Source organism: Ranitomeya imitator, chromosome 1 (genome assembly GCF_032444005.1).
Source record: "Ranitomeya imitator isolate aRanImi1 chromosome 1, aRanImi1.pri, whole genome shotgun sequence".
NCBI lineage: Eukaryota > Metazoa > Chordata > Amphibia > Anura > Dendrobatidae > Ranitomeya > Ranitomeya imitator.
The window spans coordinates 918958862-918986459 of record NC_091282.1 but is presented as its reverse complement, the minus strand read 5'-3'; the positions used below and the strand labels follow the sequence as shown (position 1 = coordinate 918986459).

Sequence of the window (27598 nt, the reverse complement as noted above, 5' to 3'; positions counted from 1 at the left end):
CTTACAGCTACATCCCACAATGACTATTTGATGAATTCTTGATGTTGCTGACTTTCTGTAGTATTTATGCACCTATTAAGCAAATTGGGTTACTTGTAGGGATGAGGGAACCCAAACTGTAAAGTTCAGGGTTCGTAATCGATACCTAGTGTCCAGTGGGGACTTTTTGCCGGAAGTCTGTTCTACCTGTGTATACAGACTTCCTGTGTAAAATCCTGTATGTACTTTGCATGCATCTCTGTGTGAGTACTCTGCCAAAAAGCCTGTGTGTATGCTCTGCATGCATCACTGTGGGAATACTTTGCCAAGAAGCCTTTTTCTCTTCTCTAATAAGCACTTTTTTGGGTGGAAAAAATGAGGAGAGCATCAAATAAGTGACGTGGATGTGGCTATGGTACTGCTGGTGGTGGTAACATAGTAACATAGTTAGTAAGGCCGCAAAAAGACATTTGTCCATCCAGTTCAGCCTATATTCCATCATAATAAATCCCCAGATCTACGTCCTTCTACAGAACCTAATAATTGTATGATACAATATTGTTCTGCTCCAGGAAGACATCCAGGCCTCTCTTGAACCCCTCGACTGAGTTCGCCATCACCACCTCCTCAGGCAAGCAATTCCAGATTCTCACTGCCCTAACAGTAAAGAATCCTCTTCTATGTTGGTGGAAAAACCCTCTCTCCTCCAGACGCAAAGAATGCCCCCTTGTGCCCGTCACCTTCCTTGGTATAAACAGATCCTCAGCGAGATATTTGTATTGTCCCCTTATATACTTATACATGGTTATTAGATCGCTCCTCAGTCGTCTTTTTTCTAGACTAAATAATCCTAATTTCGCTAATCTATCTGGGTATTGTAGTTCTCCCATCCCCTTTATTAATTTTGTTGCCCTCCTGGTGTAGCTTCTGCTGCTGGTGGTGGTATAGCTTCTGCATGCAGAGGACGTATTCGTTCTGTGCCTGCTGTGTGCCCAAATGATTTGTAAGAAATTGGTCTGCACTCTATTAAAGAATACATTCGTGGTGCTGATATAGTGGATCAAAGTCCTAAATCATAGTAATTTTGAAAATACACCGCACTCACAAGTGGAATATCATGCAAAATCTTGAACAATTTATTGTGTACAAACACAAATGAATCATCTCTAAATAAATGTAACAAAAAGCGTTATGAATATATGACGTTTCGAACCCACCGGGTCCTTAATTATATACCGCTTGATCAGAGAATGAGTAGTATACGTACAACCCCAAAAGGGAGAAAATAATGTATTCAGTTGGTTTGCTAGAAAAATGGTTTGCAGCGCTTGAATAAGGAATATGTCAGTATGGCAGAACCTTATGCTGTAGCCAGGAAGAGCGGCGGTTTGTGAGTGTGGTGTATTTTCAAAATTACTATGTGCCCAAATAAAACACCTTCCTCTGGTGCACATAGGTGGCAGGACGTTCTGCATCATTTCGTAGGGTAGAGTACGACTGCATAAATGGTGAGGCCAGAACATGTTGAGGTGGTTTTAGAATGGATGGCTGAGAGTGCCTTCAGTTCCTTTGCATGATCTTTCTGCCAGTCCCCAGATAAAAGTGTAGAGTTGGCACCTGTAGATCATGGTCATCTTACTTCCACCCCTCCCCCTTGCAAATCAGCCAAGCAGCTGAGCCCCAAGTAATGCTTCTGCTTTTTGATGACTTTCCTGGCTGTGGTTCCTTGGGCTATCCACCTGGCCGTTCCCCACAAATGGAAGAGATTGAGTGCACTATTGTCCAACAACTTGTTCAGTAGGAGGATAAGTACGTGGGAGGGTTCGTGCACACGGTCAGCAGACCACCACAGCACATCTCTGACGAAACATGGGTATAAACTGCTGCGTCTTTCTGCAGTGTTAAGACTGGCAAGGAGAGCAGGGGTGAGAAGTGGGTGGAAGATGATGCTGGGGATGACGAGGTCCTAAGGCGCACATGGAGTGAAGGCCATCCATGTGACTTGCGCAAGAAGGAGGAAGAGGAAGTGGCCATGCTTCCCTAGCTGCACAGCAAAAGAGGGAGCAGGCGGCAAAACTACAGCGGCAGTCCCTAGCCAGCATGTCGGCTGTTACTGCCCATCACGACAACGAACTGGGCACACCAAAGCTAGCTCCAAGGAGCTCCGTGGCGAGGTATTTCTTCAGGTAATGTGCTGACAACACGAGACGAGTGGTTTGTACACTGTGCAGTCAGAGCCTGAAGCGAGTCATAAATGTTCTGAACCTCAGCATGACGAGGCATCTGAATTCAAAGCACGAGATGTAGTGGAGTACACACCTGAAAAACCAGGAAATATCTGTTGCTCTTCCTGCTCCCTCTCCTGCTGTGATCCCTGCTTTTTCTTACTGCTCACAATCAAAAGGGCCAGCTGGCTCACTACAAAGAGAGGATGTGACATCACCACCAGCAGTGTCACCGAGCATCTCCACACTGTCCCATGGAAGTGTTCAGCTGTCCATTACCCAAGCACTGGAGAGAAAGAGAAAGTACCCCCATACCCACCCACAAGTTATAGTACTGAATGACAGCATTTCAAAATTCCTGGTCTTTGAAATGTTATCATTTCGGCTGGCGGAGACTGACAGTTTAAAATGAAACTGATGGAGGTGGCTGTCCTGCAGTACATTGTTCCCAGCCACCACTACTTTTCCAGGTAAATAATCCCTGCCCTGCACACACATGTGTTGTGAATTCTGTTGTCAAGCTCCCTCCTGTGGTCATGAATGGTACTTCGGCTGGTTCTGTCCATGGGCTTCCTCTGGTGGTTGTGAGTGGGGCTGCGGCTTCTGAGTTTCCTTCCACAGGTGACGAGGTTAATTCGTTAGCTGGCTGCTCTATTTAACTCCACTTAGATCATTGCTCCATGCCACCTGTCAATGTTCCAGTATTGGTCTAGTTCGCTCCTGGATCGTTCTTGTGACCTGTCTTTCCAGCAGAAGCTAAGTTCCTGCTTGTTTTTCTCTGTTTGCTATTTTTCTGTCCAGCTTGCTATTTTGATTTTTGTCTTGCTTGCTGGAAGCTCTGGGACGCAGAGGGAGCGCCTCCGCACCGTGAGTCGGTGCGGAGGGTCTTTTTGCGCCCTCTGCGTGGTCTTTTTGTAGTTTTTGTGCTGACCGCAAAGTTACCTTTCCTATCCTCTGTCTGTTCAGTAAGTCGGGCCTCACTTTGCTAAATCTATTTCATCTCTGTGTTTGTAATTTTCATCTTAACTCACAGTCATTATATGTGGGGGGCTGCCTTTTCCTTTGGGGAATTTCTCTGAGGCAAGGTAGGCTTTATTTTTCTATCTTTAGGGCTAGCTAGTTCCTTAGGCTGTGACGAGTTGCATAGGGAGCGTTAGGAGCAATCCACGGCTATTTCTAGTGTGTGTGATAGGATTAGGGATTGCGGTCAGCAGAGTTCCCACGTCTCAGAGCTTGTTCTGTATTATTAGTAACTATCAGGTCATTCCGTGCGCTCTTAACCACCAGGTCCATTATTGTCCTAACCACCAGGTCATAACACACATGTTGCCGACTAAATCGGGTGTTCCCTACGCAACTCCATCAGTGGCAAGGTCTACATAACCACCGATACGTGGTCCAGTAAGCAGGGATGTCATATTTTCCTAACTGCCGCATGGGTAAATGTATTGGTGGCTAGACCTGAGGCGGAAGGCATTCTGTAGCATGTTCTACCACCACTGAGGATTGCTGGACACTTCTCTGCCCATGTTGCCTCATCTTCCAACTCCACTTTCTCCACTCCCTCCTCATCCGGTCATTGCTAGATGAATCATCAGTAATCTTTAATATGGAGACGATAGAACATTGATAGCAACAAGCTTAGTTGAGTGAAGGACAACACATTACAAAGAAGAAAAAGATATTGACTACTGCCAGATATGACCGGGGCTCATTTGAGATGGACAGTGACGAACTGGAAGTTAGAAAGGACTTCATCCTACTCGGATAAATGATCATTCAAGAGACAGCGATGACACCGGAAGTCAAAAGAAGAATGAATGGCTATGGGCAATTCGGCAATGAAGTCACTGGACAAAGTCTTCAAATCGAGGAACATTTCACTGGCGACAAAGACACGGCTCGTACATAGTGTGGGCTTTTGTTTAGTAATATATGGATGCGAAGCCTGGAAAGATAAATAAACAAGAGAGAAAAAGAATCCACACCTTGGAGATGTGCTGCTGGAGAAGGATTTTTTGAATACCATGAATGGCAAGAAGAACAAGCAAATCAATTTTGGAACAAATCAAGCCAGACATGTCACCCAAAGCAAGAATTTCAAAGCTACGACTTGCCTACTTTAGACTCCTCATACGAAGAGCGCAATCACTGGAGAAGGCGTCATGGTTGGAAGAATAGAAGGAACAAGGTGAAGAGGAAGACCATCAACTGATGGCTTGATACAATCAAGATAACGGCAGAGAAGGCCCTGGTGGACTGATAGTCTTCATCATTTATTTTATCACCAACCTATTTTTTTTCCAGTGTTTTTGGGGGGTGTTTTTATCCAGCATTTTACAGACTTTAAAAGAAAACAAAACATTAAATGAATGAAGAAACAAAAATGCCCCTTTACATTGACCTCTATTAAAATTTATTGAGCACCTTCCTAGCCAAAAACTTCAAAAGAAAGTCCATTTGACTTGTTTTAAACATTTGGTGCATTTGAAAGCCTGAAATGTTTAAAGGGAACCTGTCACCCCCAAAATGGAAGATGAGCTAAGCACACCGGCATCAGGGGCCTATCTACAGCATTCTGGAATGCTGTAGATAAGCCCCAGATGTATCCTGGAAGATGAGAAAAAGAGGTTAGATTATACTCACATGGGCGGGCGGTCTGATCTGATGGGCGGTCCCGCTGCGGTCCGGTCCGATGGGTGTTGCGGTCCGGTCCGGAGCCTCCCATCTTCATAGGATGACGTCCTCTTCTTGTCTTCATGCCGCGGCGCAGGCGTACTTTGTCTGCCCTGTTGAGGGCAGAGCAAAGTACTGCAGTGCGCAGGCGTCCGGCCTCTCTGACCTTTCCCGGCGCCTGCTCACTGCAATACTTTGCTCTGCCCTCAACAGGGCAGACAAAGTACGCCTGTGCCGGATCCGCAGCGTGAAGACAAGAAGAAGACGTCATCGTAAGAAGATGGGAGGCCCTGGACCGGACCGCGACACCCATCGGACTGGACCGCAGCGGGACTACCCCTGAGTGAGCATAATCTAACCTTTTTTCTCATCTTTTAGGATACATCGGGGGCTTATCAACAGCATTACAGAATGCTGTAGAAAAGCCCCCTGATGCCGGTGGGCTTAGCTCATCTTCCATTTTGGGGGTGACAGGTTCCCTTTAAATGAAGCTCAAAAGACATATGAACTGCAAGTAATTTTTGACATGGGAATTTATAGGTCAATTCTTCTTTGTCAGGGCTTTTTGCTGCATTTTCCATGTAAAAACGATGGAAAAAGGATTTGCTCTATTTTGTCATGGCATATCTGCAGCTGTCCAAACCAAAATCTGCATGTGTTACGTTTGGTTATTGTTGCAGATTTGCTGCTGATTTCACCCTTTGCAATGTGTCTGTGCTGAATTCCACACAAAGAATGGACATTTTCTGCTCCGGTATTTTCTAGAGAAACAGCTTCAGATCTTATGTACTCAAATATTCGAAAATACGAGACTTGTGACCCTGGATGTTGTATACCAGAACTTAAAATTTATTATCCAAGAATCACTGTCTAATCCTGGAAAAATTAAACCTGCACCACTAAGTCACATCTGTATCACACCAGTTTTTGAAATCGTGTTTATAATGGTATTTTTCTGCGATCAGATGTTTTTTAAGTTAACGGCACTGCAAGAGACTGCTTGTTTAGACGTATTACCTGCAAGCAGCTGGGTTTCAAGAAATTTGGTAAATTGGCCCAAGTTTAATTAGCGCCTTCAGAGTCGTTAATTGCGTATGCACAGTGTGCCTTGTCTGTAATCCAGTGTGCAATCAGTAATACTTAAAAGGTTATTCCGATCGCCACAATCCTATCCGAACATATAGTAGGTGTAGTTATAATAAGGTATTCACTCATAGTGACAGTTATTTAGTTAGTTACTAGTGGTCGTAACCATGGCTGCTGAAATGCTCTGCATATGAACTAAGCGACATAGGTTATCAGGAGAACTATATATACTACATTTCTAATTGGAGGTATTTGCTAATATTATTATTATTGCACCTACATATTGGGACAGGATCTTGGAGATGGCAAAACCCCTTAAGCTTACTGATTTATGCAAAATGAGAAAATCAATCTAATTTTTTAAATATTTAGCATGTACAAAAAAGCTGTTTTGTTTGTTCCAGGAGGAGAATGGAATGAGAGATTTAGCTGTCTGTAGGCTTCCACCCTAGACATTTTTAGGTCTACCAGACCGTCACTGTTTAATTTTTCAAGGCCAGTTTAACTTTGTATTGAAGTACATCTGAGTGAGAAATGGTGTGTGAAAAATTTACTGTAGTGCACTTCATGTACGCTGTACAATTATTCCCTACCTATTATTTTTTTTCAGTTGCAATGTATACACAATACTCCTATTTATAATAACTGCAAGCAGTTCTTTGGTGGGAGATTAAAAAAAAACACAGCTTGTGCTGCAGGCAATAGTTTCACCTTCATTATTTTCCAACTCTCAACAATTTTTTAACTTATGCAGGGTTCAGGGAATGGCCTAGCACTACCACATTTTCTATAGCTTATACCAAATATCGGTGTAAATTAATACTTAAATCCGCACCATCTCAAAGATGTATTTGCCAATGGCAGCATCTTTCTCTCCTTCACATTAAAGCTCCAATCAAGTGGTTTTTTTTTCTTTATTTCATCGACTCCAGCTCTTCCCGGCGCTGCTCCAGTTCCACACAACCGTCTTGTGACGGCAACTTCTTACTGACAGATATGTACTGGCTGTTATAAACTGGCATTTGCATTTTGTGACCTGTTGCTCGCCCAGTGAACACTGAAGCGATCCAGAACTGCAGAAGACCGACCAGAGCGGTGCCGATAAAAGAAGATGATGGCGGCTGGTAAGTATGATACTAGGTGCAGGGAACTTGGATTAGTGGCACCACTCCAGGGGTAAACTAAAAAAAAATTCTGCAGTGATTATTTAAAGAACCACGCTCAATAAAGTTTTTATTAACCAAACCTGTGCAAATGTGGCGTAAGTAATGTTAATATACTCACCGATCGCAGTCTTCTCCAGTTTCCAGTGCTACTCCATTCCTCTTCTCACTCAGATGACTTCTATTCCGACTCTCCGGGTCACTCTGGAGTCTATGTAGGAGTCTGCTTTCGGTTTTAGTTTAGGTTCATACAAGGGTATTTTTGGTCTGAATGCTGTCTGTGAAAAACCTACAGCCCTCTGAACATTATTATAGAATGGGGCAGTGCAGATGAGTGTTTTTTCACTGACTGAGTCTGTGTGTGACGTCACAGCATGAACTAATGTCTTAGGGTACCGTCACACTATACGATTTACCAACGATCACGACCAGCGATACGACCTGGCCGTGATCGTTGGTAAGTCGTAGTGTGGTCGCTGGAGAGCTGTCACACAGACAGCTCTCCAGCGACCAACGATGCCGAGGTCCCCAGGCAACCAGGGTAAACATCGGGTTACTAAGCGCAGGGCCGAGAGTGAGTCACCGCTGTGCTCTGCTTTCACTTTACGGCCGGCAGTCAGTGAGTGCGGGAAGAAGACGGCAAGGGACCTGACGGACACCGGAATGTAAGTATGTAGTGTTTGTTTGTTTTTTACGCTGGTAACCAGGGTAAACATCGGGTTACTAAGCGCGGCCCTGCGCTTAGTAGCCCGATGCTTACCCTGGTTACAAGCGAACGCATCGCTCGATCGGTGTCACACACACCGATCCAGCGATGACAGCGGGAGATCAAGCGACGAAATAAAGTTCCAAACGATGTGCTACGACGTACGATTCTCAGCAGGATCCCTGATCGCTGCTGCGTGTCAGACACAGCGATATCGTAACGATATCGCTGGAACGTCACGGATCGTACCGTCGTAGCGACAAAAGTGCCACTGTGTGACGGTACCCTTAGTTTCTAGTATCTGATGAGACTCATCCATTTAAGTACAATCTTATACCATGCGGAGCCATAGTATAGCATCCGTTTTGTACGGATAGCTTGCACTTCTTTATCAAAGGAAACTATAAATGGCCTTGTCAATTATTAATAACTTCTGCTGTAAAAAAAACAAACAACTAATGGCACACTGACTACACCTCATGACAAATGAGTAAAAAATCATCATAGTTTTCTGAATGAAATTTTAACGACTTTATACATGCTTATTTGAACACAGCCTTAGGCTACATTCACACAGCAGTATTTTGGGGCAGTATTTCAGATCAGTATTAGTAAGCCAAACAGTGGAGAGGAACAACCAGAGAAAAAGTATAATGGAGACAGATCATGACTTTTGCATTTTTTAGCCACTCCTGGTTGTGGCCTACAAATACTGCTGTGTTAACATAGCCATGGAACTGCAAAATGAGGCTTTGCTCCTAAGACTTTCGTTGGGGTCTACTCATTTTCAATGTGGTTTTAAATAAATTTGTTAGGAAAATTACTTTTTTTTTTTCTTGGATGTGAAATAAAAAATCTTGTTTGAAATAACTGGCCCAGGTTTTTGGGAATATTTTGTACACAGCATTCTATATAAAATGTTACCGGTAATTCTGAAAGGGAAACTAAAGGTTTTCTGGCAAATCATCTCTTTTGGTGTACTCATTTATGCTGAGCACTGCAAACATACACCTTTACACATTATATATAAACACATACTGTGGTAGATTAGCTCACTTGGCTGCACACGAAGATAGACAACAGAAAACTGTCTATTTGAGACTCACTGATTTATTAGGAGTCCTGGCTGCATAAGCCAGTGCAGAGTTGTCAAAATAAGACAAGGCCTTCCTGGCCTAAGAAAAAACAAAGCAAAATATACGGCACAGTCCATGTGGTTGCAGGAATCCACCCTCTCGGTAAAAAATAACATACCCGGACTCAGCTTCCTTGTCAGGACACCTTGCACTCTAGTTCCACTCTCCAGGCCTACCAAACACTGAATGCCTCAGAAGACCTACTGTTTAATCCCGAGACCACACCCTGGGGTGGAGATAAGGTGGACAACCTCCCACCACTCTATGATTGTCCACAAAAACCCAACCCTTAAAATGGCTGGTTAACCCCTCTCAGCACATAGTGTGCTGGAGAAAACTTCTGGGTTTCAAATCACTGAAGCTAAAATATATAAAACATGTGTATCTATATGTATGTATGTACACATGTACATACTTATCATAGGTTTGGTCCACACACACAGTTTTCCTAGCTTTCCACAGGTTGAATGACACCAAAAACACAATGATACATCACTAGCCTTGGCCAGGCGCTAACTTAACAGATCAGACCTGGCCACTCATACACGGCTGAGCTAGCGCGCGCGAGCTCTGCCAAACAAAACACCTATTGTGCATAGCAACCACTGATACTTGCGGTTCTCTGCACACGCAGGATATATGTCATTTTCTATACAATTTTCTATGATTTTTTAAATCTAGTCATTTGCATTTTTGTTATCCTTTGTGATGAGTTTTTACTATCCTATACAAGTTTTTTTTATATATTCTATACTGACCAGGGGAGTACTCTTCTGGGTGACTCATTGTCTCTTTCGTTCAGGATAATTTTTTTGATCTTATATGATCAATTTACCATCTTTATCCTGATTTATTGTTTTAGTAGACCTTTTGCCATTCATATGCATACTGTTCTTTGTAGAACTGTTTAATAATCTCTTTTGTTATATGTTATTATTCTAGTATAGCTCTATCATCTTGATTAGATAGGCAGGTTTTTTTCGGCTGTTTATAAAAAAAAATGTCAGGAATCATATCATATATTTATAAATGGGAGAAACTAGAAATTAAGGTCAGGACTTTGACTAGGCCACTCCCATGTCTTAATTTTGTTTTTCTTAAGCAGTTCAGAGGTGGACTTGCTGGTGTGTTTTGGAAAATTGTCCTTCTGCATAACCCAAGTGCGCTTCAGCTTGAGGTCACAAACAGATGGTCGGACATTCTCCTTCAGGATTTTTTTGTATACAGCAGAATTTATGGTTTCATTTACCACAGAAAGTCTTCCAAGTCCTGAAGCAGCAAAATAGCCCCCAGTCCATCACATTACCACCACTATATTTTACTGTTGGTATGATGTTCCTTTTCTGAAATGCTGAGTTATTTCTACGCCTGATGCAATGGGAAATACACATTCAAAAAAGTTCAACTTTTGTCTTGTCAGTCCACAGAGTATTCTCCCAAAAGTCTTGGGTATCATTAAGATGTTTTCTGGCAGAACTGAGACAAGCCTTTATGCTCTTATTGCTCAGCAGTGGTTTTTGTCTTGGAATTCTGTCCAGTCTTTTTCTTATGGTGGAGGCATGAACACTGACCATCTTAACTGAGACAAGTGAGGTCTGCAGTTCTTTGGACGTTGGTGTGGGGTCTTTTGTGACCTCTTGGATGAGTCATCTCTATGCTCTTGAGGTAATTTTGATCGGCCTTGTTCATGCCTGCCTTTTCAGCGTTGCCCATAAATTTTCAATAGGATTGCGATCAGGGCTTTGTGTAGATTATGATGATACTACATATATTTATGTATGTATGTGTGTGTATGTATATATGTGTGTGTATGTATATATATATATATATATATATATATATATATATATATATATATATATATATCTCTACTATATAAAGCTGAATGTGTGTGTATGTCCGGGATTGGCATCTGCACCGTCGCAGCTACAGCCACAAAATTTTGCACAGTCACACGTCTGGACCCTGAGAGCGTCATAGGCTACGTTGTGAGGTGAAATTTTAACCCCGCGCTTTCCAATTCACCAAACAATTTTGCCCCTATCTACATAATGGGAAAAAATGAAAGGAAAAGTGTAGGAGGCAAATTGACAGCTGCCAGATGTGAACAAGGGGGACTTAAAGAATGAGAGCGATGGCGCCAAAGAGTATATACCGTACAGTTGCTAAGGTGGGGCCCCGACATGGGATACTCACCACACACGGGGATATGAACACACACACAAAATGCGCCACACACTACCACGTGCTTGAACACATATACCACCCTCAGCACACATTTCACCACACATACACCAACCTCGCCACATAAAAGTCGAAACACAAAAGTTGCCGCTCAAAACTCGCCACGCGCAAAACTCACCACATGCAAAAACTAGGCTCACGCAAAACTCGCCACAAGTGCAAAACTCACCTCATGGAAAACTCGCCACACGCAAAACTTGCACACGCGGAAAAATTGCCACATGCACAAAATTTGCAACACATGCAAAAGTTGCCTCACACAATACTTGCACATACTCAAAAGGCACCAGACATAAAACTCACCACGCGCAAAACTCGCCATGCGCAAAACTTGCTGCACACAACTTGCTACACTAACCTGTCACATGCAACTCGACACAAAAAGTTGCTACACGCATGTTGCCACACAAAACTCATCTCACAAAAGTCGCTACATGCATGTCGCCACACACAACACACACAACTTGACAAACGAAACTCGCCCTAAAACACACACAAGTCTGGTATTAGCCTTCAAAAATAAAAATCTGATTAATAAGCAGACAAACTACAAGAGCAACAAATGTACCATATAGGAAATACAGCAGCTGTCAGTCACATGACCTGTCTATTATGTGTATGTGTGAGCTAATATATACTGCCAGGGGGAGGGCTTCCTGTTGGCTGGGGATTTATCAGGCTGCCAATTTATCTTACAAATACTGAGGTAAAAATACTGAGCAAATAACGTGTTAACGAGGTCTAATACAGGAGATCACACAGGTATATACTATATACAGGGGAGATGACACACAGATATATACTATATACAGGAGAGATGACACACAGGTATATACTATATACAGGAGGAGATGACATACAGGTATATACTATATACAGGAGGAGATGACACACAGGTATATACTATATACAGGAGCAGATTATCTACAGGTATATACTATATACAGGAGGAGATGACATACAGGTATATGCTATATATAGAAGATGACATACAGGTATATACTATATACAGGAGGAGATGACACACAAATATATACTATATACAGGGGAGATGACACACAGGTATATACTATATACAGGAGGAGATGACATACAGGTATATACTATATATAGAAGGAGATGACATACAGGTATATACTATATATAGGAGGAGATGACATACACGTATATACTATATACAGGAAATTACATACAGGTGTATACTATATATAGGGGAGATGACAAACATGTATATACTGAGGTGAAAATGAGAGGTGTGAGGTGAAAATGAAAAGGTGTGAGTGCAAAATGAGAGGAGTGAGGGAAAATAGTGTAGTGATCGGAAAATGACAGATGTGAGGTCGAAATGACAAGTGTTAGGGGGGAATGAGAGGAGTGAGGGAGAAAATGAGAGGTGTGAGGGAGAAAATGAGAGATGTGAGGGGGAAAATGAAAGATGTGATTGGGAAAATGAGAGGCGTGATGGGAAAATAAGAGAAGTGACGTGCTATAACTAACCACAGATATTTACTATGCCCAGGCAACGCCGGGCTCTTCAGCTAGTCTAATATATAAAGCTGAATTTGTGTGTGTATGTGTGTATGTCCGGGATTGGCATCTGCACCGTCGCAGCTACAGCCACAATGCACAGTCACATGTCTGGACCTTGAGAGCGTCATAGGCTATGTTGTGAGGTGAAATTTTAACCCTGCGCTTTCCAATTCACCAAACAATTTTGCCCCTATCTACATAATGGGAAAAAATGAAAGGAAAAGTGTAGGAGGCAAATTGACAGCTGCCAGATGTGAACAAGGGGGACTTAAAGAATGAGAGCGATGGCGCCAAAGAGTATATACCGTACAGTTGCTAAGGTGGGGCCCCGACATGGGATACTCACCACACACGGGGATATGAACACACACAAAATGCTCCACACACTACCACATGCTTGAACACATATTACCCTCAGCACACATTTCACCACAAATACACCAACCTCGCCACATAAAAGTCGAAACACAAAAGTTGCCACTCAAAACTCGCCACGCGCAGAACTCGCCACATGCAAAAACTAGGCAATTGCAAAACTCGCCACAAGTGCAAAACTCACCTCATGGAAAAATTGCCACATGCACAAAAGTTGCAACACATGCAAAAGTTGCCTCACACAAAACTTGCACATACTCAAAAGGCACCACACATAAAACTCGCCACGCGCAAAACTCGCCATGCGCAAAACTTGCTGCACACAACTTGCTACACTAACCTGTCACATGCAACTCGACACACAAAAAGTTGCTACACGCATGTTGCCACACAAAACTCATCTCACAAAAGTCGCTACATGCATGTCGTCACACGCAACTCAACACACACAACTTGACAAACGAAACTCGCCCTAAAACACACACAAGTCTGGTGTTATCCTTCAAAAATAAAAATCTGATTAATAAGCAGACAAACTACAACAAATGTACCATATAGGAAATACGGCAGCTGTCAGTCACATGACCTGTCTATTATGTGTACGTGTGAGCTAATATATACTGCCAGGGGGAGGGCTTCCTGTTGGCTGGGGATATATCAGGCTGCCAATTTAGCTTACAAATACTGAGGTAAAAATACTGAGCAAATAACGTGTGAACGAGGTCTAATACAGGAGGAGATGACACACAGGTATATACTATATACAGGGGAGATGACACACAGGTATATACTATATAGAGGAGGAGATGACATACAGGTACATATATATACAGGAGGAGATGACATACAGGTATATACTATATACAGGAGGAGATGACACACAGATATATACTATATACAGGGGAGATGACACACAGGTATATACTATATACAGGAGGAGATGACACACAGATATATACTATATACAGGGGAGATGACACACAGATATATACTATATACAGGGGAGATGACACACAGGTATATACTATATACAGGAGGAGGTGACATACAGATGTATACTATATATAAGGGAGATCACAAACATGTATATACTGAGGTGATGAGGTGAAAATGAAAAGGTGTGAGTGCAAAATGAGAGGAGTGAGGAAAAATAGTGGAGTGATCAGAAAATGACAGATGTGAGGTTGAAATGACCAGTGTTAGGCGGGAATGAGAGGAGTGAGGGAGAAAATGAGAGGTGTGAGGGAGAAAATGAGAGGTGTGAGGGAGAAAATGAAAGATGTGATTGGGAAAATGAGAGGCGTGATGGGAAAATAAGAGAAGTGACGTGCTATAACTAAACACAGATATTTACTATGCCCAGGCAACGCCGGGCTCTTCAGCTAGTATATACATATACTAGATGGCAGCCCGATTCTAAAGAATCGGGAGTCTAGAATCCATATATACTTTATTTATTCAAATGTAAGAATAATACAATTAATAAATAATAGTAAGAAAGAACAAAAATAATAGGCAGTATATGGAGAAAACACCAAACAAAAGTTCAAAATTGGTGTGAAAATGTCACTGAACCACTTCACAACTAAATATATATAGTTTTGGTAAATGGTATTATCATTTTTTTGACGAAATTCGGCAGGAGCTTGAAGAGCAACGTCACTGGGCCCGCCTCCACGCAGTAGAAACTTGCTGTGAGGTAAAAATTCAAAAATCACACCAAAATGGCGGGCGGAGTGTGTCACAGTACGGCACGTTTCTGATTGGTCGCTCGCAGCAGGCGGCAACCAATCAGACACTGGACACTGTTGACGTCACTTATCTCCGGACATTATCTCCGGACATTAGCTCCGGACATTAGCTCCGGACAGGAAGTTGGCACAAATTGCAGGAAGTAGTATTCTAGGCAATTATATATTAGATATATATCAATCACACATCAGGAAAGACACTGCTGGAGAAATTGTGATGGTACAAACTTCCAAAGGTGTACAGTATTGGCAGAAACTAGATCACTTTTCGTTTCTACAGGAAATGATTTCTCACCGATGACCATCTGTTATGACATCTGATAACAGATCTGTTTTTTAACCAGTTCTTGACCAGTCAAGTTTGCCCTGTTCCTCAATACGCACATTTTCACAGTTTTGAGGCCTAAATTTTATGCCATTATGACTCGAGTATAAGTCGAGGGGGCGTTTTCAGCACAAACAAATGTGCTGAAAACTCTTTATACTCGAGTATATATGGTAAATGCAAAAATGAAAACAAAGTGTCCATCCATGTTTGCACCACTTGTAACAGTTTTTGTTTTTATTTTAACAAGTAATCTGTTGCAAAAGGATGACAACTATACATGTGAACAAAGCTTAAAATCCATGGGGCCCATCTACTTCCCTGTAACATTGGAATGTACAGGATTCTAGTTCTGTTTATCTTTTCCTTTTGCTCTAAACAGAACAAACAGATTGAAAAGATAAACTGACTGTGTGAACAGTAGCAGTTTTTTTGCATTGTTTTGTATGCATTACACCTTAGAATCTGTGCTTGTGCTACGCCATTTTTTTTTCCTGTGTGAATCTGCAGTCTCCTGGTTCCTTGCTTGACTCATCTAGCTTTCTTACAAGCTGTTTGTTCTGACTTGCTGATAAGCTTGTTGTTTGTATTTTTTGCTAGAGGTCACAGTGGCACGTTTCACTACAGCTGCCAATTTTCTTGCAGACATCTACATGAGTTATTTATTTCTGTTTGCGTTAATATTTTTTTATTAGATGAACAAGTCCAATTCTGAAAAGCAACTGAAGGAAAATGAGCTTCCAAAACCAAAACGGTCGGTTGGAGTCCCTCAGTCCAGCATCCTACTGACAAGCAGAACATCATCTCCTGAATGCAAAGACCTGGATCACTTACTTAGCAGCTCAGGCTCCCTTCACAGGTTAGTGCATTCAGATGCTATAGAGTTGCTCTGTTACAGACATTATTGTCACTGTCCCCATTGGGGCTCACAATCTAGATTGCCTATCAGTAGGTCTTTGGAGTGTGGGAGGAAACCGAAGTACCCGGATGAAATCCACTCAAACACAGAGAGAACATACAAACTATAGATACAATAGTGTATATACTAGCGGCGCTTGTGAGATGGATAGAGGTAGCTGCGGGTACTGCTCCTCACCACATCGAGGAGAAGGGGGGAGACTATGAAACATAAAACTGTATAATACAGTATATGTACCTGCGCTTAGCCTTATAAGGAAACTGTAGTACACAAACACGATAGGTAATTACCTTTTGGGTGGATAAACAGTAGTGAGTCCGTCTAGGGCACATATACCAAGACTGAAGTAGCCGATATGCAGGGACTTGCGGGTAGAGAAACAATAGTGAATTCGTCTAGGGTACATATAACAGGACTGGAAAAGTCGGTGTACAGGGACTAGAGTGGGGGAACAATAGCAATGTCACAATAAATATGTAAATAAAATCACACGTAAAATTACTTACACCCTGGACAGTGCACAACCTCACGTAGATAATGCGTGTATATATGGACTTACGAGCAGTGCCTCAGATATGTAGTAGAGATTGAGTACCTGTCATATGGTAAGCCACGGGGAGGAAGTAGGATAAAATGGCACTAAAAGAAGTCCGCAACTTGTTGGTAGTAGTAGCACATGAAAGCGCTGCACTTAGCTCAATTGAGCGTAATAGCGTTCTAGTTAGAAGCGTTGTACTTGGCTCAATTGGGCGTTGTAGTTGAAATGTCCTCAGGCGGCTAGTGCGGGCGCCGTCCCGGCCGGTGACGGGCGCTCGCGCGGCCTGTGTGAAGTCCTGGACGATGCTGTGCAGGACCTGTGGTGACGTTCGGGTCACGTGCTAAGGAGTCATGTGGTGCCCTGGATGATGCTACGGTGCGCTGTGGGAGCCAAACCAACGCGTTTCGGAAAAAACTTCGTCCCTGATGAAGGAAACCGAAGTTTTTTCCGAAACGCGTTGGTTGGTGCTAGTAATTTTACGTGTGATTTTATTTACATATTTATTGTGACATTGCTATTGTTCCCCCACTCTAGTCCCTGTACACCGACTTTTCCAGTCCTGTTATATGTACCCTAGACGAATCCACTATTGTTTCTCTACCCGCAAGTCCCTGCATATCGGCTACTTCAGTCTTGGTATATGTGCCCTAGACGGACTCACTACTGTTTATCCACCCAAAAGGTAATTACCTATCGTGTTTGTGTACTACAGTTTCCTTATAAGGCTAAGCGCAGGTACATATACTGTATTATACAGTTTTATGTTTCATAGAACATACAAACTCCTTGCAGATATTATCCTTGGTGGGATTTGAACCCAGGACCTCAACGCTGCAAGGCTGTAGTACTAACCACTGAGCCACCATGCTGAGATAGTAGTGGTTTTTTTCTATATTTTTTAAGGGAACCTGTCACCCCCAAAATCGAAGATGAGGTAAGTCCGCTGGCATCAGGGGCTTATCTACAGCATTCTATAATGCTGTAGATAAGCCCCGATGTAACCTGAAAGATGAGAAATAGAGGTTAGATTATACTCACCTGGGCAGGCGGTCCGATCCGATGTGCGTCGCGGTCTGGTCCGGGGCCTCCCATCTTCTTATGATGAAGTCCTCTTCTTGCTGCAGTGTGAATACAAGAAGAGGACATCATCGTAAGAAGATGTCAGGCCCCGGACCGCGACGCCCATCGGATCGGACCGCCCCTGGGTGAGTATAATCTAACCTCTTTTTCTCATCTTTCAGGATACATCGGGGGCTTATCTACAGCATTACAGAATGCTGTAGATAAGTTCCTGATGCCGGTGGGCTTACCTCATCTTCGATTTTGGGGGTGACAGGTTCCCTTTAACCCCTTCCCGACCTTTGACGCATACGCTGCGTCATGAAAGTCGGTGCCATTCCGACCCATGACGCAGCGTATGCGTCATGGTTTGATCGCGTTCCTGCGGGTCGGGTGACCGGGGTCAATGAAATGTCACCCAACCCGCAGGTACGTGAGGACCTCTAGTTGACCCCAGGGGGGGTGGCTTTGCCCCCCCGTGGCCACGATCGCTCCTGTGCCCCCTGTTTCACCCCCCTCCAGCTCTGATTGGAGAAAGCGTCCATGTGACGCTTTCACTCCAATCAGCGGTGGAGGGGCGGAGTGAAACATGTCTGACATCACTCTCCAGCTTCATCCCGTCCGTGGAAGCTGGAGAGTGAGGTCCCTGCGTGCCGCACCCGCCGCCGCCGCCACTGCCAGATCGCCGCCGCCCGCTGCCAGATCGCCGCTGCCAGATTGCCGCCGCCGCTGCCAGATCGCCCCCTGCTGCCTGATTGCCGCTGCTGCCGCCTTCCGGTACTCCCCCCTCTGCCTCCCTCTCCCCCCACCATCCGATCCCCCCCCCCCCCCCCGCCATCCGTTAACCCCTGCACTCCCTCCCACGCCCCAGAAATCAGCCCCCTGCCCAGTGATCACCCAGGCTCCTACATCTACCCTGCCCCCTCCTCCCCCCCCTCCCGCTCCTGACAGCCACCTTCTGACCCCCCCCCCGTGATCACCCACCCCAGTGATCACTCTGATCACCCCCTGATCACCCCCCCCCCCTGCTGCTGCTGGCTCCTGCATTACCTTAGGCCCCTTCGCTTGACTGCTCCCCCGTGCCCCACTGATCGCCGCCTGTCCGCCTTCCCATCCACTGATCGCCACCTGTCCGCCTTCTGGTACTCCCCCCTCTCCCAACCGTCCGATCGCCCCCCCTGCCATCCGTTAACCCCTCCACTCCCTCCCACACCCCAGAAATCAGCCCCCTGCCCAGTGATCACCCTTCCTTGCTGCAGGCTCCTACATCTCCCCTGCCCCCACCTTCCCCCCGCTCCTGACATCCACCTTCTGCCCCCCCCCCCGTGATCACCCGCCCCAGTGATCACTCTGATCACCCCCTGCCCCCCTGATCACCCCCCCCACTGCTGCTGCCGCCTCCTGCATCTCCTCAGGCCCCTTCGCCTGACAGCTCCCCCGTGCCCGGCTGATCGTCGCCTGTCCTCCTTCCGGTCTGCTGATCGCCGCCTGTCCGCCTTCCGGTACTCCCCCTCTCTGCCTCCCGCTCCCCCCGCCGTCCGATCCCCCCTCCCGACCGCCACTCTCTCCCACGCCCCGGAAATCACCCCCCTGCCCAGTGATCACCCTTCCCTGCTGCAGGCTCCTACATCTCCCCTGCCCCCACATTTCCTCCGCACCTGACAGCCACCTCCTGCCCCCCCCCGGTGATCACCCGCCCCAGTGATCACCCATCCCCCCTCCCCCCCGCGCTGCTGCTGCCGGCTCCTGCGTCTCCTCAGGCCCCTTCGCCTGACAGCTCCCCCGCGCCCCACTTATCGCTCCCGCGTGATCGCTGCCGCGCCCTGCTGATCGCTCCCGCGCCCTGCTGATCGCTCCCGCGTGATCGCTCCCGCGCCCTGCTGATCGCTCCCGCGCCCTGCTGATCGCTCCCGCGTGATCGCTCCCGAATGATCGCTCCCGCGCCCTGCTGATCGCTCCCGCGTGATCGCTCCCGCGCCCTGCTGATCGCTCCCCTTACTGCTGCTGCCGGCTCCTGCATCTCCTCAGCCCCCCACGCCTGAAAGCCCCCTCCTGCAGTAAAGTTTCACTAAACACTCACACATACACACACGCACACTAATAAAGCTTAGTTTTTTTACACGCACGCACACACAATGTCCCGCTCGTCCCAGTCACAAAGGCTGTACTCGGCAGAGGAGGCATATTCTTTTATTGCCTCCGAAGCTGATAGTGAGGGAGAGGACCCTACCTTTCTCTATTCCTCCCACTCTTCCTCCTCCAGTGACACGGACTCGCCACCACCACGAAGTCGCAGGACGAGAAATCGTCCGCAGCCCAGGGAAGAAGAGTCGGAGGCCGGGGGAGAAGACCCACAACCAAGTGTGAGTAACCCCCAACCTAGTGCTAGTCACGCCCAACCTAGCACTAGTACCCCCACCTGGACCCCAGTCCCTGAAAATTTTGCTCCACGGATTCCTGATTTCATTCCCCAATCAGGAATCCAATTTGAGACTGCCAACCTCAGGGAAATAGACTTTTTCAAAGTCTATTTCTCGGAGTCAATCGTCAGTCTCATGGTGGAGCAAACAAACTTATATGCCCTGCAATTTTTTGCCCAAAACCCAGTTTCATCATTTTCTGCTTGGAGTCCCGTTGACTCTGCAGAAATGTTGAAATATTGGGGACTGGTCCTTCACATGGGAATTGTGAAGAAACCAGAACTTCGCCAATACTGGAGTACTGATATTTTATATCAAACTCCAATATATGGCATGGTTATGATTCGCAAGCGTTTTGAGGCGATTCATAAATTTCTCCACTTTAGGGACAACACGGACATCCTTCCCTGCGATGACCCGAATTTTGATAGACTGTTCAAAATTCGGCCGGTCATCGAACACTTCAGCAACAAGTTTGCTGAAGTGTACATTCCCCAAAGGGAAATTTGTGTGGATGAATCCCTCATCCACTTCAAAAGGAGGCTTCAGTTCCGTCAGTACCTGCCCAGCAAGAGGGCGAGGTACGGGATTAAGCTCTATAAGATCTGCGAGAGTACCTCAGGGTACACTCTCAGCTTTAGAGTTTATCAAGGAAAGGACACCAGGATCCAGCCCCCAGAATGTCCACCTGCTCTGGGGGTGAGTGGGAAAATAGTGTGGGATTTGGTCCACCCACTGCTTGATAAAGGTTACCATCTGTACGTTGATAACTTTTATACAAGCATCCCACTCTTTCAATCCCTCTCTGCCAGAGCTACCGTTGCTTCCGGTACCGTGCGCAGAAACCAGAGGGGTCTACCTTTGTCACTAATTGAGCAGGTTCTCCCAAAGGGTGAGAGCCGGGCCCAATGTAGTGGCAACATGCTTGTGGTCAAGTTCAAAGACAAAAGGGACGTCTTTTTCTTGACAACAATCCATGGTCCCGGCACCACGGCCACCACCGTTCGAGGTACCACAGCACAGGTCCACAAACCGGACTGTGCGCTGGGGTACAACAAACACATGGGGGGAGTTGATCTTTCTGATCAAGTCCTCCAGCCCTATAGTGCCATGCGGAAGACAAAGGTGTGGTATAAAAAACTGGCTGTGCACATCGTACAAATGGCATTGTATAACGCATACGTGCTATCACGATGTGCAGGTCAGACCAACAACACCTTCCTTCAGTTCCAGGAGGCGGTGATAAAGGCCCTGATGTTTGGAGACGAGGAAGGAGCGGGCCCCAGCACTGCTGGAACTCAAGGTTCCCGTATGGTACCAGGGCAACATTTTCCCGGTGAGGGGCAAAAAAGAAAAAGGTGCCGGGTATGTTATAAAAGGGGGATAAGAAGGGAAACTCGTTTCCAATGTGAAACGTGTCCCGACAAACCTGGACTGTGTTTGGATGAATGCTTCAGAATTCATCACACGTCCGTGGACTAGCCACATCCTGATATTCGACTACAGCACTCACCCACACCAGGCTGATATACACAATACACCACACACACCAACCTGATGTACACTACACCACACACCAACCTGACATACACTACACCACACACACCAACCTGACCCTACGTCAGGTTGGTATGTGTGGTGTAGTGTATGTCAGGTTGGTGTGTGGTGTGGTGTACGTCAGGTTGGTGTGTGGTGTGGTATACGTCAGGTTGGTGTGTGTGGTGTAATATACACCACACACACACCAACCGGATGTACACTACACCACATGTACACTACCCACCAACCTGATGTGCACTACTCCACACTCGCCAACCTGACCCTACGTCAGGTTGGTGTGTGTGTTGTAATGTATGTCAGGTTGGTGTGTGGTGTGGTGTACGTCAGGTTGGTGTGTGTGTGATGTATTATACACCACACACACACCAACCAGACATACACTACACCACATGTACACTACCCACCAACCTGATGTACACTACTCCACACTCGCCAACCTGACCCTACGTCAAGTTGGTGTATGTGTGTGTTGTAGTGTATGTCCGGTTGGTGTGTGGTGTGGTGTACGTCAGGTTGGTGTGTGTGTGGTGTAGACTACACCACACACACCAACCTGACGTACACTACACCACATCCTGATGTACACGACGTACACTACACACCAACCTGATGTACACTACTCCACACTCGCCAACCTAACCCTACGTCAGGTTGGTGTGTGTGTTCTAATGTATGTCAGGTTAGTGCGTGGTGTAGTGTACGTCAGGTTGGTGTGTGTGGTGTAGTATCCAACACACACACACACCAACCTGACGTACACTACACACCAACCTGATGTACACTACTCCACACTCGCCAACCTGACCCTACGTCAGGTTGGTGTGTGTGTTGTAGTGTATGTCAGGTTGGTGTGTGGTGTGGTGTACATCAGGTTGGTGTATGTGGTGCAGTATACACCACACACATCAACCTGACGTACACTAGAACACACACACACCAACCTGATGTACACTATGTATGTCAAAAAGTCAAATGGCGCTCCTTCCCTTCTGAGCTCTGCTGTGCGCCCAAACAGTGGTTTACCCCCACATATGAGGTATCAGTGTACTCAGGAGAAATTGCTCAACACATTTTAGGACCCTACGTCAGGTTGGTATGTGTGGTGTAGTGTATGTCAGGTTGGTGTGTGGTGTGGTGTACGTCAGGTTGGTGTGTGGTGTGGTATACGTCAGGTTGGTGTGTGTGGTGTAATATACACCACACACACACCAACCGGATGTACACTACACCACATGTACACTACCCACCAACCTGATGTGCACTACTCCACACTCGCCAACCTGACCCTACGTCAGGTTGGTGTGTGTGTTGTAATGTATGTCAGGTTGGTGTGTGGTGTGGTGTACGTCAGGTTGGTGTGTGTGTGATGTATTATACACCACACACACACCAACCAGACATACACTACACCACATGTACACTACCCACCAACCTGATGTACACTACTCCACACTCGCCAACCTGACCCTACGTCAAGTTGGTGTATGTGTGTGTTGTAGTGTATGTCCGGTTGGTGTGTGGTGTGGTGTACGTCAGGTTGGTGTGTGTGTGGTGTAGACTACACCACACACACCAACCTGACGTACACTACACCACATCCTGATGTACACGACGTACACTACACACCAACCTGATGTACACTACTCCACACTCGCCAACCTAACCCTACGTCAGGTTGGTGTGTGTGTTCTAATGTATGTCAGGTTAGTGCGTGGTGTAGTGTACGTCAGGTTGGTGTGTGTGGTGTAGTATCCAACACACACACACACCAACCTGACGTACACTACACACCAACCTGATGTACACTACTCCACACTCGCCAACCTGACCCTACGTCAGGTTGGTGTGTGTGTTGTAGTGTATGTCAGGTTGGTGTGTGGTGTGGTGTACATCAGGTTGGTGTATGTGGTGCAGTATACACCACACACATCAACCTGACGTACACTAGAACACACACACACCAACCTGATGTACACTATGTATGTCAAAAAGTCAAATGGCGCTCCTTCCCTTCTGAGCTCTGCTGTGCGCCCAAACAGTGGTTTACCCCCACATATGAGGTATCAGTGTACTCAGGAGAAATTGCTCAACACATTTTAGGATCCACTTTATCCTGTTGCCCATGTGAAAATGAAAAAATTTGAGGCTAAAAGAAAATTTTTGTGAAAAAAAAGTACTTTTTCATTTTTACGGATCAATTTGTGAAGCACCTGGGGGTACAAAATGCTCACTATGCATCTAGATAAGTTCCTTGGGGGGTCTAGTTTCCAAAATGGGGTCACTTGTGGGGGTGCTCCAATGTTTAGGCACACAGAGGCTCTCCAAACGCGACATGGTGTCCACTAAAGATTGGCGCTAATTTTTCATTCAAAAAGTCAAATGGTGCTCCTTCCCTTCTGAGCTCTGCCGTGTGCCCTAACAGTGGTTTACCCCCACATATGAGGTATCAGTATACTCAGGAGAAATTGCTCAACACATTTTAGGATCCACTTTATCCTGTTGCCCATGTGAAAATGAAAAAAATTGAGGCTAAAAGAAAATTTTTGTGAAAAAAAAGTACTTTTTCATTTTTACGGATCAATTTGTGAAGCACCTGGGGGTACAAAATGCTCACTATGCATCTAGATAAGTTCCTTGGGGGGTCTAGTTTCCAAAATGGGGTCACTTGTGGGGGTGCTCCAATGTTTAGGCACGCAGAGGCTCTCCAAACGCGACATGGTGTCCACTAAAGATTGGAGCTAATTTTTCATTCAAAAAGTCAAATGGTGCTCCTTCCCTTCTGAGCTCTGCCGTGCGCCCAAACAGTGGTTTACCCCCACATATGAGATATCAGTGTACTCAGGAGAAATTGCTCAACACATTTTAGGATCCACCTTATCCTGTTGCCCATGTGAAAATGAAAAAAATTGAGGCTAAAAGAAAATTTTTGTGAAAAAAAAGTACTTTTTCATTTTTACGGATCAATTTGTGAAGCACCTGGGGGTACAAAATGCTCACTATGCATCTAGATAAGTTCCTTGGGGTGTCTAGTTTCCAAAATGGGGTCACTTGTGGGGGTGCTCCAATGTTTAGGCACACAGAGGCTCTCCAGACGCGACATGGTGTCCACTAAAGATTGGAGCTACCGTATATACTCGAGTATAAGCCGACCCGAGTATAAGCCGACCCCCCTAATTTTGCCACAAAAAAACTGGGAAAACTTATTGACTCGAGTATAAGCCTAGGGTGGAAATGCAGCATTTACCGGTGAATTTCAAAAATAAAAATAGATCATTATTTCCCCATAGCTGTGCCCCATATAGTGCTCTGCACCGTTCATTGTGCCCCATAGCTGTGCCATATACGGTGCTCTGCACCGTTCATTGTGCCCCATTGCTGTGCCATATACAGTGCTCTGCACCGTTCATTGTGCCCCATTGCTGTGCCATATACGGTGCTCTGCACCGTTCATTGTGCCCCATTGCTGTGCCATATACGGTGCTCTGCACCGTTCATTGTGCCCCATTGCTGTGTCATATACGGTGCTCTGCACCGTTCATTGTGCCCCATTGCTGTGCCATATACGGTGCTCTGCACCGTTCATTGTGCCCCATTGCTGTGCCATATACGGTGCTCTGCACCGTTCATTGTGCCCCATTGCTGTGCCATATACGGTGCTCTGCACCATTCATTGTGCCCCATTGCTGTGCCATATACGGTGCTCTGCACCGTTCATTGTGCCCCATTGCTGTGCCATATACGGTGCTCTGCACCGTTCATTGTGCCCCATTGCTGTGCCATATACAGTGCTCTGCACCGTTCATTGTGCCCCATATCTGTGCCCATATACATACGGTGCTCTGCTCCGTTCATTGTGCCCCATTGCTGTGCCATATACGGTGCTCTGCACCGTTCATTGTGCCCCATATCTGTGCCCATATACGGTGCTCTGCACCGTTCATTGTTCCCCATTGCTGTGCCATATACGGTGCTCTGCACCGTTCATTGTGCCCCATTGCTGTGCCATATACGGTGCTTTGCACCGTTCATTGTGCCCCATTGCTGTGCCATATACGGTGCTCTGCACCGTTCATTGTGCCCCATAGAAATCTCTGCCGCCGCTGCTGCAATAAAAAAACAAACCACATACTCACCTCCCTTGATTGCAGCTCCCGGCGTCTCGTTCCGGCGCCTCCATCTTCCCGGCGTCTCTGCTCTGACTGATCAGGCAGAGGGCGCCGCGCACACTGTATGCGTCATCGCGCCCTCTGCCTGAACAGTCAGAGAGCAGACGCCGGGAAGATGGAGGCGCCGGCCGGGAAGATGGAGCGGCGCCCGGCGGCTGGAACGAGGACAGGTGAATATGCTATACTTACCTAGTCCTGGCGATCCTCGCGCTGTCCCTCTGCCTGGTCTTCGGTGCCGCAGCTCTTCCTGTCAGCGGTCACCGGCACCGCTGATTAGAGGAATGAATAGGCGGCTCCGCCTCTATGGGAGGTGGAGCCGCTTATTCATATCTCTAATGAGCGGTCCCACGTGACCGCTGAAGAGGGGAAGAAGCTGCAGCACAGAAGCCCGTGGGACGGCAGGGACAGCGCGAGGATCGCTGGGACTAGGTAAGTATACCTCAGCGCCCTCACCCCCTCACCCGCCGACCCTGCCACCCACATTGACTCGAGTATAAGCCGAGAGGGGCACTTTCAGCCCAAAAATTTGGGCTGAAAATCTCGGCTTATACTCGAGTATATACGGTAATTTTGTCATTCAAAAAGTCAAATGGCGCTCCTTCCCTTCCGAGCCCTGCCATGCGCCCAAACAGTGGTTCCCCCCCATATATGGGGTATCAGCGTACTCAGGACAAATTGGACAACAAGTTTTGTGGTCCAGTTTCTCCTTTTACCCTTGGGAAAATAAAAAAATGTTGCTAAAAGATCATTTTTGTGACTAAAAAGTGAAATGTTCATTTTTTCCTTCTATGTTGCTTCTGCTGCTGTGAAACACCTGAAGGGTTAATAAACTTCTTGAATGTGGTTTTGAGCACCTTGAGGGGTGCAGTTTTTAGAATGGTGTCATTTTTGGGTATATTCAGCCATATAGACCCCTCAAACTGACTTCAAATGTGAGGTGGTCCCTAAAAAAATGGTTTTGCAAATTTTGTCGTAAAAATGAGAAATCGCTGATCAACTTTTAACCCTTATAACTTCCTAGAAAAAAAATATTTTTTTTCCAAAATTGTTCTGATGTAAAGTAGACATGTGGGAAATGTTATTTATTAACTATTTTGTGTCACATATCTCTCTGGTTTATCAGAATAAAAATTCAAAATTTGAAAATTGCGAAATTTTCAAAATTTTCGCCAAATTTCCAATTTTTTCACACATAAACGCAAAAATTATCGACCTAAATTTACCACTAACATGAAGCCCAATATGTCACGAGAAAACAATCTCACAATCGCTAGGATCCGTTGAAGCGTTCCCGAGTTATTACCTCATAAAGGGACACTGGTCAGAATTGCAAAAAATGGCAAGGTCTTTAAGGTCAAAATAGGCTGGGTCATGAAGGGGTTAAAGGGATATTTGAAAGATAGTAAGTTATTCCTGCGTTGATTGGAGCAGAATTGTGCATACTGCAGAAAACAGACCACAGTGTGTCTTCTCCAGCAGTCCTTTAAATGGAGCAGAGGTTGAGTATACATTCCTGTTATGTTTAAGATGGACCAGTTCCCAACAGTTAGAGCCCCAGCAATTAAGTTATTCTGTATTCTATGGCTAGGGTATAACTTACTATCTGGGAATAACCCCTTAAAATTTCAAAGGTCTCTGCATGTACAGTGGTTTGTGGAAGTATTCACCCACCTTGGCACTTTTTCTGGTTTTGCTACCTCACAACCTGCAATTTCACGTAAAATGAACTATTTCACTTAG

The 27598-nt window shown here is 45.7% G+C and overlaps 1 protein-coding gene across 5 annotated transcripts in view; it reads left to right on the top strand.

The window, feature by feature from the left end:
- Positions 1 to 27598, top strand: part of FAM13A (family with sequence similarity 13 member A) — a 353932-nt gene that overhangs the window by 181990 nt on the left and 144344 nt on the right. For all 5 annotated transcript variants that reach the window (XM_069743550.1, XM_069743547.1, XM_069743545.1 and 2 more), the window contains one exon: positions 15892 to 16055. In XM_069743550.1, coding sequence (XP_069599651.1) covers positions 15892 to 16055 — 164 coding nt within the window. The remainder of the gene's footprint in view (positions 1 to 15891; positions 16056 to 27598) is intronic.